At 40.0% G+C, this 15,655-nt stretch overlaps 1 protein-coding gene across 1 annotated transcript in view; it reads left to right on the forward strand.

Annotated features, from left to right (window-relative positions):
* Nucleotides 1–15,655, forward strand: part of Adamts12 (ADAM metallopeptidase with thrombospondin type 1 motif 12) — a 220,095-nt gene that overhangs the window by 143,764 nt on the left and 60,676 nt on the right. Inside the window, exons 13-16 of the mRNA XM_090332079.1 lie at nt 2,297–2,430; nt 6,121–6,241; nt 12,075–12,319; nt 13,125–13,263. Coding sequence (XP_090188205.1) covers nt 2,297–2,430; nt 6,121–6,241; nt 12,075–12,319; nt 13,125–13,263 — 639 coding nt within the window. The remainder of the gene's footprint in view (nt 1–2,296; nt 2,431–6,120; nt 6,242–12,074; nt 12,320–13,124; nt 13,264–15,655) is intronic.

Genomic DNA, 15,655 nt, shown 5'->3' on the forward strand with positions numbered 1-15,655 from the left:
TTCTCCATTTTTCTGTTGTTGGACATCTCAGTTGATTCCCTTGCTTGACTATTCTTGTACTGAGCTTCTGAGCCTGTTTTAACTCTGTTGGTGATAGTCACTGATGGACCAGCAAAGCACTTGAATACCCTTGAGGACATTGCCATTTGATTGAGGGACCTGTAAAATCCACAGTCTCAGAGCTGTAAGCCTGAAAAAAAAGCACAGTAGTTATTATATAACTGAAGCATCCTGCTGCAGTGATGTCTTTGATGAAGACCATTTTTTAAGGAAAGCTCTAGAATTTTCCGTAGATGCTTTCCTTTTCTGCTTCTGTGTCCAAATACAAAATACTGAATCTGAATTCTAAAGCTCACATCAGTCTTAATGAATGATTCTCTCCACTCAGCACCTATGTGGATGGTTCCCAGGTGGTTTTCTCTCAGTACTTCTATTCAAATTTGGGCAGTGATTAGGCTAATCACATGCAGTGAAAGGAGAACTGCAATTATCCCAAGTTGTGCTTTGTCATCAGTCTTTGGTCCTCATCCATTGGCATTTTGTCAGATTATCTCTTCAACTCATTTTGACTTTGTGTTCTCAGGCAACATATCCAGTATGTCTTACAAAGAAAATCAGCTAGTTTGCTTTTTTAAAAACATTAATATATGTGTATTATAATCAGTTTTATGATGACATTTCCATACTTTAATTATATTCCCCTTCTTGCCTTCTTTTTCCTTCCTGCTGTTCCCCTTTCTCTTCCTCATCACAAAAATACTCTCCTTTCTCCAATTTCTTTTTAAAAAAATCAAGATTCTGCATGAGTGAAAACATGCACTTTTTGGTCTGACTGAGTCTGGCTTATTTTTATGTAACACCAGTACTGGGGTTTAAACTCAAGGCCTTGTGCCCTGGCTTAGCTTTTTTGGTCAAGGGTGGTGCTGTACTACTTGAGCTATATCTCTACTTCCATCCTTTTGCTGTTTAATTGGAGATAAGCGTCTCAGAGATTTTTCTTGAAACCATGATCTTCAAACCTCAGGCTTCTGAATAGTGAGGATGTCACAAGCACCCAGCTACCTTTCTTCCTTCAGCTAGTATTCATGAACCCTCCATATCTAGAGTCTAACACCACTACACAAAAAAAACTGACTCCAGAATGACCTGCAAAAGGGGCAATTCTCAAGTTTTTCACTTAAAGAAAAATAAGCCATCCAAAAGAAAAGTGTCGTTAGAATTCTTACATACATATACTATTATTAAAACATGTACAACAAGCTGGCTGCGGTGGCTCATGCATGTAATCCTAGCTACTCAGGAGGCTGAGGTCTGAGGATCACAGTTCAAACTCAGCTTGGGCACTAAAGCCTGTGACACTCTTATCTCCAATTAACCACCAGAAAACCAGAAGTGGTGCTGTGATTCAGGGGTAGGGCAATAGCCTTGAGCTGAAGAGCTCAAGGACAGGGCCCAGGCCCAGGGTTCAAGCCAGCCCCACAACCTACACACACACACACACACACACACACACACACACACACACACACCACATATGTGTGTATGAGTGTCTCTTAAACATTCCTGTACTATCAATCACTGTGTTTATTCATAAAGGAAGGATCCAAGATAATGGGAAGGACTCCACTTTGACTATGACATATCTTTTGTTTCTACATGGTTATCGGTTGTGTCTAAGTACTTCCTGCACTTGATGAAAATAAGACAGGATATTTATTAGGGTCGGGTTAGGATGGTGGTGATGGTGGGGGGGTGATACTGTTATGAGCTGGTCTTGTGGGAGGGGACTGCCTTTACTCTGAAGAAATACTTTCTTTGCTTCTAACAATGAGCACCCTTCAGACTTGCCTAGATTCCTGAATCACTGGTATTATTTTCTTGGTAATTTAACATCTTGATGTTAGATTAAAAGATGTCAGCACTTAGAGCAAATGGCATACAGAGTTTTCAAATTTAATTACAAAATTCTTACCTGAAAAGGGGAGAAAGGAAAGAAGACAGGGAGAAGGGAAGGAAGCAAGGAGGGAGGGAGGGAAGGAAGGAAGGAGGGTGCGAAGGAGGGAGGGAAGGATGGGAGGGAGAAAAGGACTATGGATAGAAGGAAGGAAGGGTGGAAGGAAGGAAGGAAGATAGTTATTTTAGCATGTTTCTCAGAATGGCAAAAGCCTGGATGACCAGACATCCAAGTGAGATGTGAGTCACAGAGCACCGATTAGCCATGAATATGAAGGGATCCTGGTACAGGGGACCTGGACTGCAAGGCCAGCTTTAAAGATGCGTGTTTTTCTCTCCTCAGCACGCCCTTGTGAGCTCCACTGCCGGCCCATCGATGGCCGCTTCTCAGAGAAAATGCTGGACGCGGTCACGGATGGTACCCCTTGCTTCGAAGGTGGCAACAGCAGAAATGTCTGTATTAATGGCATATGTAAGGTAGTGGGTATGTTTCCTCAATCTATAACTTTATGAAATCATGGCTTGTGTTAAGCTAGGAAGTTAGATACTGTAAGCTTTGCTTTTATGGACTTCACACGTGGTCTGGGAGATGAGCAAGTGTTCATAGGAGTTTTGACCTGAAGAACTTTGTTCCTCCTGCTAATGCTGTCACAGCATTTGTTGGTGATCACTATGATATTGTTTTAGGCATAGAGTGGAATAGAAGAGCCAAGTGAAAAGGGGAATTCTTAGGGGAAAGAAGCAGAAATTATTTCAGGAATTAAATGAGAGCAGCAACACTGACATTCTGGAATCTTTTCATTACTATATCTAGTGTTGAGAACTAGTTATCTAGAAATTGATGTGATGATAAAATTATCCTTTAGGCTGAAATTAGTTTGCATGTGCAGACAGAATATTTTTAGTTTGTTTAGGAAGAGCAGTATTTGGTACAAATTGTAAGGAGCTTTGGCTGTCTCTATTGAAACTAATTAAATGGGCATGACAGAATAAAGCAGACTCTCCCAGTGGCTTTCCTCTTTCTAGGAGGCAGTTAGGACCTTTCGGGACCAGATCCCGTGTGTGTGTGTGCATATATATCACATTTTCTTGATCCATGGACCTGGAAAAATCAGGTTTAGTGGTAAGGCTCAGAGAGTTCATGTTTTCTTTCATTTGTGGAAATTGGATCTAAAATACAAACATGAAGGGCTATATGCTTATATACAAAATCAGAAAGTGGCATTGTGGTTCAAGTGGTAGAGCTCTAGCCTTGAGCTGAAGAGCTCTGATACAGCGCCAGAGCCCACAGTCCAAGCCCTTTGACTAACCAAAAAAAAGATTTACAAAATCAAACCGTCTAAAGTATGGTATACAAAAAATGAATTCCCTTGGTGTAATTCCTCCAAACAATTTACTGATTAAACAGTCAGGAAGCTGAAAGTATTGTTTGAGAGGCGGGTGGAGTATAAAGAGAGAGAGGCAAATCAACAGAGAGAGGAATTGTAGGCAAATATAGTCAGAATACTCAATTGGCATTCACGAAAATAAAGCTATATAACTTGATAAATGAAGGAAGAATTCTGGAAGGGATGACATTGATCAAAGTAAATTGGACATGTTGGATAGAAATTCCTTTGCACAGCTACTTAAAGAGAAGAAAAACAAAGTTTTTAAAAGACATTTTGGAAGCTATAATTTCCCACTTTCTGTCTATAACACACTAGATTTTTTTTTTTTGCCTGTCCTGGGCTTGAGCTCAGGACCTGAGCACTGTCCTTGGGTTTTCTCAAGGCTAGAGCTTTACCAGTTGAGCCTCAGCATCACTTCCGGCTTTTTTCTATGTATGTGGTACTGAGGAATCGAACCCAGGTCTTCATGCATGCTAGGCAAGCACTTTAACCACTAGGCCAAACTCCGGCCCCAACACACTAGATTTTTAAGCTCAAAAAACAATGTCCAATTAAATACATCCAATAGCCTAGATATAAGCTATCTTTCTAAGATCCTGACTATAACTTGTCTCAGCCTTTTTAATCTCATTCATTTATTACAGTGTCTGTAGTAGCAGAAGGTCAAAAGTTACAGATGTAAAAAAGTAAGACTTTAGTTTCTCTGTGGAAGAAAACAAACCAACCACCATCACCACAAGGTCAGATAGCCAAGAATTCTAGGCTCAAGTCAGACTCTGAACTAGTTTCCACATCTTAAGTAGGAAAAATATAACTATATTAGTTTCCTAAGGCTGGTGTTACTAATTAATATGTACCCAGTGACCTAGAGTGAAAGATTATGTCTTATGACCTTTCATCAGCTTTAAGTTTTTGTACAAATGAGTTGCTATTCAGCAAACAAGTTAATAAATAGAACACATCTTGATCAATAGCATCCTTTCAATATTCTCACAAATCCCTCCCAACCTAATCCTTCCCTCCTTTTTTAAAAATGTTGTGGGATATGCATTGGATTCTTGACCTTATTCTCCCCTACTTCTCTTTATTCATGTAACCCTCTCTTCTTGATGCCACCCCACCTTTCAAATATCCCCTTCCTGGCATTTATTTTGTTGAACTTGGTCTTTCTAAGCAATTACACTATTTTAGCTCTCCTTGAAATCAATTTATTTCATTTAATACATTCGTATACATTGCATACCACCCAACATATTTACTTACCTGTTCATGAACTAACTCCAGTTTCTACATATAAGAGAAAACATGCAACATTTGTCTTTCTGGGCCTGACTTCCTTCATTTAACATAATTTTTTCCAAGTCTTTCTATTTCTTTGCAAAAGATACTGTCTTTCTAATGAATGTATAAAATCCCATTGTACATATGTACCACATTTTCTTTATCCATTTGTCCATTAAGGGGCATCTGGCTTAACTTCATACCTTGACTATGGTGATTCATGCAATGGTAAACATGGTTTTGTTGGTGGCTTTATTCCTAGCCCTTCTATTAAGATGTCAAGTTCAGTTTTTATTATGCTGTGCACAGAAGATGGGGTGCAGATTGTTGAATGGGTGAGCTCTCCACAAAAATCCGTGCGATTAAATGGAATAGCACATTGGGAGCCTGTGTGAGTAACCTTCCAACCCAGAGCCCCCATGACAGAGGCTAATATTATTGTAGAAATAGGATCACCCACCCAGGAAGAAAAGGCTGGACTCTAGGGATACATAGTCTGGGGCTTTCCTTCATCTTTGTAATCCGTTTCTCTCTTGGTAGAGATTAAAGAGCACTTTAAAATTAATGTGTCTCTGAGTAAGTTTTCATGAGTTTCTCCAAATCAGTGGAGGAATGAAGGTCAGAGGAAATATGGTTCATAAAGGTCAGCTTATTAGAGGATGTTCAAGCTTGACATAAGCATATCACTTGTGTGAAAGGTTGGCATTTTATTGCAAGCCACTACAAGTATTTGTCTTGAGACATTTCTGTTTTCATTGTGATTGGTATTATTAAGTCATTTTAGCACGTTGTTCCCCAACTGAGGAAAACTGGATATGGCCAGCCTGAAGAACTGTGTAATCATATGTCAGTAGGCCTTGATTCTCTGGATGGCTGGAATAACACACCTTCCTTTCAGTAGATCTGAGGTTTCTTTTTTCAAATTAGAAAACAAGCCACAGAAGTGTTTACCTGAAGCTAAGAAGGTTGTCAGGTGTCCATGGCTTACACCTATAATCCTAGCTACTCAGGAGGCTGAGATCTGAGGATCATGGTTCAAAGCCATCCCAGCATGGGCAGGAAAGACTGTGAGACTTATCTCTGATTAGCCATCCAAAAAGCCAGAAGTGGAGTTGTGGCTCAAATAGTAGAGTATTAGCCTTGAGCACAAAAGCTCAAGGACAATACCCAGGACCCAGAACTGGCACACCCCCCAAAAAAATTACAAGTAAAGAAGATTATGTTATGTGTAGTATTTGCAAATAATATGCCATTTTATATAAGGGCTTTCTCATCTCACCTGGAACCATTTCCCTGTGGATATGGAGAGATGACTGTGTTTCCCTAACTACTGGTAAATGCTTTGTCCTTTTAGTTTATTCTTTCAGTCTCCACTAGACAGGAGGCAAACGTTCATCCTTGAGGCCTTGCTCATGAAAGAAGGAAGGAGTCACAGGTTGAGGCAGGTGTGTCCACTCTTGCCTCTATCATTCATCCAGATGTTCTCTTCCCACAGACAGTGGGCTGCGACTATGAGATCGGTTCCAATGCCACAGAGGACCGCTGTGGGGTGTGCCTCGGAGACGGTTCTGCCTGCCAGACTGTGAGGAAGATGTTTAAACAGAAAGAAGGATCTGGTAATAAACAAGTAATTGAAGTAGCAAAAGACTTAAAAGAATGGGCCAGAAAAATAATTGATTCCTACTTTTTGTTAGAAAGAAAAAAATGATAAAAGAAAAAACAAGGACCAGGAGTTTGACCTAGTGGTAGAGTGCTTGCCTTGCATGCACGAAGACCCGGGTTTGATTCCTTGGTACCACATACATAAAAAAACAGTTGGAAGTGGTACTGGGGTAGCCTTGAGGGAAACCCAAGGACAATGCTCAGGCCCTGAGTTCAAGCCCATGGACTGGAAAAAAGAAAAAAGAAAAAAAACAACTTGTTTTCAGAGAATTCTAATCCTCATGAAGAATGAGTCAGCTCCCCCGAAGTTTCAGGAGAGGCTAATTGCTAAGCAGATACAAGAGGAGTCACATTAACATAGACTCCAAAATGGTCCAGCAGCTCATCATGGGAGCACACATAAGTGTGATCCCTGCGAGGGTTTGGTTCCTTGTTGTGTAGAGGCATCCCAAGAGCATCTTGGACTAAAGACAGAGGTGTTGTGACAGACCAAGAATGGGGAAAGAGAAAAGGCCAAGAGCTGGTTTCAAAGGACATATTCGTAGGGCAGGAACTATAAGGCGAATAGAGCAGCCAGAAATGGGCTTGAAGGTGGGACAATTGAGGGAACCTTTCAGGACAAAGAAGAATAAGGCAGAATTGCTTCAATGGTTGCTCATTCTCTATTTCTTCATGTCAGGGGATCCCACCCACTAATGCTTTATGATTCTCAGTGGTGCTCATCCACCTAACAACCCCCTTCTTTTACTCACACTTGCTTAGTTTTTTCCTGTCATTACCCTTAGGGCAGATTTGGGCTATTTAAAATTCTAACTGGGCAGAGAGTCTAGCCTTGCTTCAAATGCAGGTTAGTCTTCAACCAGCAATGAGTACACCTGGTGGAAATGCAGAAGTTAGGCCTGGGGATACAAAGCAACTAAGGGTATCTCCACATAAGCCCTGAAATGAGGGTTCCGGAATATGTAATTATTTGGGAGACAGAAGCTTCTGGGAAGCAATATTAAGATATGGAGGTTTAAGGCTACAATACTTTGCTCCAGAAGCATTTAGGGACAAGAATCCACCATCATTGGCTGTCTTCTCTCTTCCATCCTTCCTTTTCATTGGTTTCTAGTGGGTTATAGTTGCTCATTGTGAATTACAGGATTCTCATTCTTACACCCTTCTTTTAAAACAATTGAATCTAAAACAATGAGTATGGGGAAGAGTAATTCAAAATTTCAAATTACCTCCAAGTAAAAGCACTGGAGCTTGAATGTAGGGCCTCTTGCTCTTCTGGTCAGTTGTTTTTTTTTTTGTTGTTTGTTTGTTTGTTTTTGTGCATAGCTGGCATTAGTCTTAAAATATGAGCTGGAAATTTCAGGTAGATTGCCCAGAGTTAAAATAAAACCCCTGATGACCAAATATTTGTAGAAGTGATAAACTAGCAGAGGAATAAGCCAGTGGTTCAAGCCTTCTTTTATAAATCGAAAAGAAGTTAGTTAAGGTGTGAATTAAGTTACTTAAGGTGTGAATTAGCCTCACTAGTCCATAGCATTGCTTCAGGTAATGTCTTCAGAAGTGAGATGAATCTTCTGCCCCATCCTCAAAGGCATTAGGAATTCATTTAACTCAAGGTACTCAGGACTGTGAGAGTGATGGCATTCTTTCTCCAGGTGGTCTCCTTGGCCTCAGAGACTCCTCCTTTGCTATCAAGATTGTGTTTTCTTACTCTTCCCAATACTGGCACGGGTTGAATGCTTACTCTGGGAAAGAAATAAAAACAGTTAACTTTGCTGGATGAATATGTCCATTATTCTCTTGATACCTTGAAGCTATCATTGCCAATCTTCTTTTAATCTATACCCTATTTAGAAGCAGAACTTACCATTACTAAAAGCTTTTATTTTTGTTTTTGTCATTTTCTCTTTTTTTCTTTTTATATATTGGCATTAAAGACTATACTTTCAGGCGTCATTTCTAATATATATATATATATATATATATATATATATATATATATATATATATATATATTGACATAAGAATGAACTTCCTGAGTAGAATTCTGGGGGCTTAGCAAATTGAAGAGCAAGGCTGTGAACTGGTGGCACACACCTATCATTCTAGCTACTAAGGAGGTTAAGATCTGAGGATTGCAGTTCAAAGACAATGCAGGCAGGAAAGTCCATGAGGCTCTTATCTCCAGTTAACTACAAAAAGCTGTAAGTAGAACTGTAACTCACGTGGTTGAGTACTAGCTTTGAGCAAAAGAAACTCAAGGATAGTACCCAGGCCCAGAGTTTAAGACCCAGAACTGGCAAGAAAGAAAGAAAGAAGAGAGAGAGAGAGAGAGAGAGAGAGAGAGAGAGAGAGAGAGAGAGAGAGAGAGAGAGAGAGAGCAAAAAGGAAAGAGAATTGACAAATGGGAGTTCACCATTCTAAGAAGTTTCTGAGCAGTAAGGACATAGATTTAAAAGTTAAGTTAAAAAGATAGTTTTCAGAATGGGAGGAGATATTTGCCAGCTTTATGTTGGACAATGGCTTACTTCCTATCTAGAATATATAAGGAGCTCAAGAAAAGATTAATAACCTCCAAATAATCAATAACCCAATTAATAAATGGGCAAAGTAGTTAGAGAATTCTCAGTAGAAGAAGTAAAAATGGCCAGTATATACATAAAGAATTGCTCAACACTTCTGGCAATAAAGGAAATGAAAACTCCTATTTCACATTTTACCGTGCTTCCTTTTTCATTCCACCCATGATAAATATTTACAATTTGGAATTTTCTCTCTCACATGTAAACATTAAAAGTGAGCCTTTTTCCCCTCAGTTTTCTTGTTCTTCTAAGCAAAGAATGGGTTGATAGTCACAATATTTAATGTCATTTTATTTCCAGCACAAGGCCTGCTATGTATAAGAAGGCTCACAACCTCCTAAATCAGAAAATGCTTTCAGATAGCAACACCTCAGAGGTGTTTTTAAAAATTGCATTTGCTTTAATTCCGTGTGATAAATATTTTCCCTGAGTTAGTTCTGTATTTGTGGCAGCTGTTTAGACCAAAGTGGTGAGAGCCAAATATAATTTAGTTGAATGCTATAAAGACTGACTCTTTGGTTCCTCTGGACGGGTGCTGGCATGTTCAAAGAAGGAGGCTGTGATTGTGGCTGGATTGAGGTTCTAAGCAAGTCATTCTTGTTGGTGAGACTTGGTTTTGACTTCCAGCATCTGTACTGCTCAGTGGCAGAGAAAAGGAACAACCAAGGTGCTTTTAGAGATCAGAGATGTGTTAGCTTCTTCGTAACTATGACATCTGAAAGAACTCAATGTAAGAATTTGTTTGGGCGCCATTGTTTCTCTGTGACAAGGGAATGAGTTGGAAAAGGCTACTTACCACATGACTACCAGAAATCAGAGAGGAAGAACAAGGGATTATACCTACTGAAGGGGTCAGAGCTTTGAGGATCCATTCATTTCCCAAGCCACCAAGTCAAGGTTCATATTCCAAATCTTAACAAGTATCTTTCTCATTAGATGAAAAATATATTTTCAGTAGGGAATAAAGGCCACATTTTGTATGAAATACAAGAAAGGAATAAAAGAATGTTTAGCTTGTGGAAAGCAAACTCTTAAACTAGGTATGGTATATATAAACCTAACAGTTGGGAAGTTCAGACAGGAGGGTCAAGAGTTTAAGGCTAGCCTGGGTCTTCTTCTTAAGGAGAGAAAACAGTTCTCTAAGAAGAGGAGAAGGAGAAAGAAGGTGAGGATGAATGGGAGGAAGATGAGATAATGAAATCTCCAGCTGTTATTATCAAACTGTTTCTCTTGCTAATTCTGACCATTGTTCCTTGTGGTTTAAGCTAATTTTTTATGTTTTGCCCTTTTATGCTAAAGCAAGAGATAGATTAAATCATAATTCACAAAAATTGAATTTCATTAAAATATGGTAAATATGGCACACATTCATTCATGGCACATGATCCCAGCTCCTCTGGAGACTGAGTGAGGCAGGGCACTCGAGTTGGAGGCAAGCTTGAGCAATAGAAGCAACAAGTAAGACCCTGTCTCAAAAGAAAAAAGGAGAAAGACTGTAGACATAGAGAAAGGAAAAGAGAGAGAAAGAGAAAGAAAGCAATAAGAACAAAAGAGAAGTCCAGTTCAGGCCAGGCATGGTGGCTTATGCCTGTAATCCTAGCTACTCAGGAGGCTGAGATCTGAGGATCTCAGCTCAAAGCCAGCCCAGGGAACTAAAGTCCGTGAGACTCTTATCTCCAGTTAACCACTAGAAAACCAGAAGTAGCATTGTGGCTGAAGAGGTAGGGCAGTAGTAGCCTGGAGCTGAAGAACTCAGGGACAATGCTCAGGCCCAGAGTTCAAGCCCCATGACCGACAAGGGTGGGGGAGTCCAGTTTAGCATTGTAATACCAGCACATCGAAGAGGGTGGCTGGATGATCACAAATTCAAGGTCAACATGATCTACAAATGAAACTGTCCCAAAAATCACCACAGAAAAACAAAATCAACAACCCTACCCCATAAAGAATGTCAGATTGTATACATTTAAGCTGGCTTTAAATCTTGTTTATTGGCCTGCAGAATGTGGCTCAGTGGTAGAGCACTTAATCTAACATGCATAAAGCCATGGATTCTATCTCTAGCACTACTAAATTAATTAATTAATTAAAATGAAAAAGAAATGATTAAAATTGCTGAGTATTAGAGCCCAGAGCCATACCATTCTAATCTCTGTGCTTTGCAAATAACATTCAAAGGAGCCCAATGAATCCATGACAGTTACAGAACTCGTTCTTAGCGATTCAGAAAGAAAAGTTCAAGTCTGATTCTTGTGCCCAAAACTTTTCAGAAGGCCACTCAAAGTCCATTCTGTGAAGCCCTGATTTTCACAAGCAGTCATACCATAAGAGCATAAAATTTCTAACCTACAGCCTGACACATACAACCCTTAGGTGTTAATTCATTTTCACAGTTTGCCTCCTACAGTGACAACCAGTAAGCAAGGCCATAACTGTAGCCAGAGCTGAATATCGCTGTAAAATGAATGTCCACACATGATGCTTTTTTTTTTCTCAGAAAACTAGATGAGAACAGGGGAAAACAAATTACGAATTCTTATTTTAGCAAATCCCAAAAAGGGGAAAACAAGAGGAGCAAAGCATCCTTTTCAATGAATAGTCTTATCCAATAATCTAAAGGCTGGGCTCAGAACTAAGTTTCTTTCTCATCGTGGGCTGTATTCAAGCGAGCCAGGTGGCGATCAACCCAAGCTTCTCCCCAGAACTGTCTTTATTGAATGTATGCCAGTTTTGAATTCCCTCTAAGAATCTGTTTGCAATCCATTGGTGATGGGGAGGAGGAAAAATATCCATCCAGTGCAATGCTTAGGAAACCTAACCATAGCAACAACCAATTAGGGAGGGAGAAAGGCTAGCAGGAAGCAAGCTGGGCGCTCTAACCTTTTGAACTGTTAACGTCAAATCGCAGAACATAAATTCCGGATCAACCACACACACTTCAGAGTCTCATGTGTGTTTATTTCTCTTCTCCTCACAAAACTGCTCTCATGCTGAGTTAGAAAGTTCCTGAAAACTCTGCTCTCAACCAATTTTTTTTAAAATTTCCCTTAGTGGCAATTTAAATTTAGTGGAAAATTAATTAATGGAACTTTAAATTTAGGCTACCAGCATGGTTGCCGAAAGTGTGGAGCTGAAAAGCAATGGCTGAGAAACTTTGCTCAGCTGAGAAGCTAGAACACCTTTCTTCATTTTTCTCTTCTCTTAGGTTATGTTGACATTGGGCTCATTCCCAAAGGAGCAAGAGACATCAGGGTAATGGAAATCAAGGCAGCTGGAAACTTCCTGGCCATCAGAAGTGAAGACCCAGAAAAGCACTATCTCAATGGTGGATTTATTATCCAGTGGAATGGGAACTACAAGCTGGCAGGGACCGTCTTCCAGTATGACAGGAAAGGAGACCTGGAGAAACTGATGGCCCCTGGCCCCACCAATGAGTCAATTTGGATCCAGGTAATAGCAAAAGAAAGGACATTATTGACATGCTTGCTACTTCAAATCCTCCTCATTTCCTCTCCAAGGTATTTACTCAAAGACATTCAGTAAGAATCCTTAAAACTTCTTTCAGGGAAGAGAATGTGGCTTAATAGTAGAGAGTGTTTGCCTAGCATGCCTGGAGCCCTGGATTTCATTCCTCTCTTCCACATAAACAGAAAGTGGCACTGTGGCTCAAGTGAGAGAGTGCTAGCCTGAGCAAAAGAAGCTTACGGACATTGCCTAGGACCTGAGTTCAAGCCCAAAGACTAGATAAAAAATTCAGCAAAGAATAGGAATGGAGTGAGATATTGATAGTTTATCATTTATTAAGAAACTGTGGGGGCCGGGAGTTTGGCCTAGTGGTTAAAGTGCTTGCCTAGCATGCATGAAGACCCGGGTTCGATTCCTCAGTACCACATACATAGAAAAAAGCTGGAAATGGTGCTGAGGCTCAAGTGGTAGAGCTCTAGCCTTGAGAAAGTCCAAGGACAGTGCTCAGGCCCTGAGCTCAAGCCCAGGACTGGCAAAAAAAAAAAAGAAAGAAAGAAACTGTGGGAACTTCTGAAACAAAATGCCAAATTACCCACTGAGAGGTTTGAATTTCATTTTCAGACTAGTTTATTTCAGGGTAAGATAGTTATTCAGCAGGTGCATTTACTCTGATGAATGCTCCACAAACCATTTTAGATGAGGGGTATTACATCCCATCTATGACACAGTAAGTACAGTTTAGTCTAAGCTCATGACAGGCTTGGACATGACCCCTCTCTTGCTTTCTTAGTTGCTATTCCAGGTCACTAACCCTGGCATCAAATATGAGTACACAATCCGAAAAGATGGCCTCGACAATGATGTGGAGAAGCAAGTGTACTTCTGGCAGTTTGGCCGCTGGACAGAATGCAGTGTCACTTGTGGGACAGGTGAGAACCATCTGTATTAACCATAACCATGCAGAGGAAGCCAGTGATTTGTTCTCTGTGCCTGTGGATCTACAGTGTCCCACAGAGAAGGTCCAGGAGCATGGTTGAAGGGGAAAGGCACTTCTGCTTGCATCTCATTGGCTGACCTTTGTCACTTGAATACCATATAACAAGCAGCAAAGAGTCTGGGGAACATGGAGGAGCTGGAAGGCATTTGGATAATGCAGCCTGGCTCTGCATTTGCAAGGCCTTTGAAGTGGGGATCAGGCTTATTGAGGCACTCACTCACATAAGGGACTTTAATAATAGTATATGTGGGAGACTGCTGTATTGTACTTGGGTCTGTTCTGGATTGTCTTGATTCAAATGTACATCTCCTGTCTACAAAACTCAGCAGGGAGTGGAGAGCTAGACAGGAAATACATAAGCCCTCTCATCTCATTCCAAACTTTGGTTTCCAGTAGCTGCACATATTTCACTAGTAAGTTACTTTAAAATGGTGTTAAAACAGTAGCATTGTCTTTGATTTGTCTTTGTTGTTCCAGATTTATTACTAAGTTGTTAACCCGAGGGTGCTTTTTTTTTTTTTTTTTTTTTGCCAGTCCTGGGCTTAAGCTCAGGGCCTGAGGACTGCCCCTGGATTTTTCTCAAGGCTAGAGCTCTACCACTTGAGCCTCAGCACCACTTCTGGCTTTTTCTAAGTATGTGGTAGCAAGGAATCGAACCCCGGTCTTCGTGCATGCTAGGCAAGCACTCTACCACTAGGCCAAACTCCCGGCCCGTGGGTGCTTTTTAACTAAAGACCTAACTATTTAATGAATGGAAGAGTTGGATGATTTATTTGGTCTAGAGACCCTATGAAAGCTATAGAAAATTTAAGGTCAATTTAAGCAAAGAAAATCATAAGCCTCTTAAAAGTGTGCACTGTGTCTTTAACTTTGTTTATACTGTCTTGTTCTTATTAAGCAGCCCTTGTGATAAGGAGGACTCTTAAATTTTAATGTAATGGATTGTATCAAAAATTTGTTTTAGCAGGGCACAGTGGTTCACGCCTATAATCTTAGCTATGTAGGATGCTGAAATCTGAGGATCAAGGTTCAACCAGCTTGGGCACAAAAGGACCTGAGTCTCTTATCTCCAATTAGCCTCTAGAAAACAGGAAATGGGGCTTGGTTCAAGGATAGGGTGATAGCCTTGAGCTAAAGAGTTCGGGGATAGCAACCAGGCCGAGTTCAAGCCCCATGACCCACAAAAAAAATTCTTTTTGCTTTTGGCTTTTGATTTTTATCTTAATGTTAACAAAAAATCTGATGGCTAGTGTATAAAGGTAGGACCTGTGTTTTCTTCTAAAAATGATAAAATTTTTAATTTCCCATAGGAAGTTTTAGCCACTGAAGTTTACTTTTGTTTGTGATGTAATGAATTATGACAATTCCTCATTCTTGTATGAATATTCAGTTATTCCAACCACACCTTCAAACACACCAAGGACTAGCGCAGCCCCTGTTCATAAGCAGGTACCTAATTTGTGTATAGGTATGGAACTGTTCCAGGCTTTCCTTCTGTTGTGTTGATGATATATCCAGTGCCGGTTATTTTATGAATAGTAAGTGCTGGTATTTCACAGTAATATAAAGGCCATATTGTTTGCTTCTTGCAGCCTTTGTGTGGCATAATTATGTAGTGCATTCTTTTGAAAGTTTCCTGTACCCTGGAAAAGTCCTAGCAATGGAGCCATTATTGGAAAACAGCTCATTTCTTCTGAACATGACTTTGCTCAGTTGTGCATTGAAGGGCCTGTTGGTATTAAAACACCCAGTGAAAATGGGAGAATACTTTCTCTTCCCTGCCCTGCCTAGACTACAGTTTTCCCTCTCCCCCACGTGGCTGAATTCTCTCCAGAGATTAGTCATGATCCCTTTGTTCAAAGAATGTCATGTTCTAATAGGAAGGAGCAAATACTAAAAACTCCACGAGCATAAATGCAAAGTTCCTGCAGATGGTTCAGATTGTTCTTTTAAGCTGACATTTAAAATAGGTTACTTTACTGGAAATAAGCCCAAAAAAGCAGTTGTATTTACTGAAACTACTAGATACAGAATTTATCTAAAGGTGAATGTAAACATGTGTAAGATAGGTTCACATAGCCTTGACCAAGTGTGATAATATAACTAGGCTGACATATTCTATGTTACCCCTGATGACAAACCATATAGCATAGAATCCCCTTATTGGAAAATCAGAATCAAAATTTGTTTGAATTTCTCAAAGTGATTTCATGTTGGGCCCAAGCCATTTGACTTTGTCAAAATTTATAGTCTGGTAAGGTCATCAGGCATTGATCTATAGCATTAATTTGAATATACTTTTAATGTAAAAGATAATAGGAGTA

The sequence above is a fragment of the Megascapheus bottae genome, chromosome 4 (genome assembly GCF_031878675.1).
Source record: "Megascapheus bottae isolate mThoBot1 chromosome 4, mThoBot2.hap1, whole genome shotgun sequence".
NCBI classification, from domain to species: domain Eukaryota; kingdom Metazoa; phylum Chordata; class Mammalia; order Rodentia; family Geomyidae; genus Megascapheus; species Megascapheus bottae.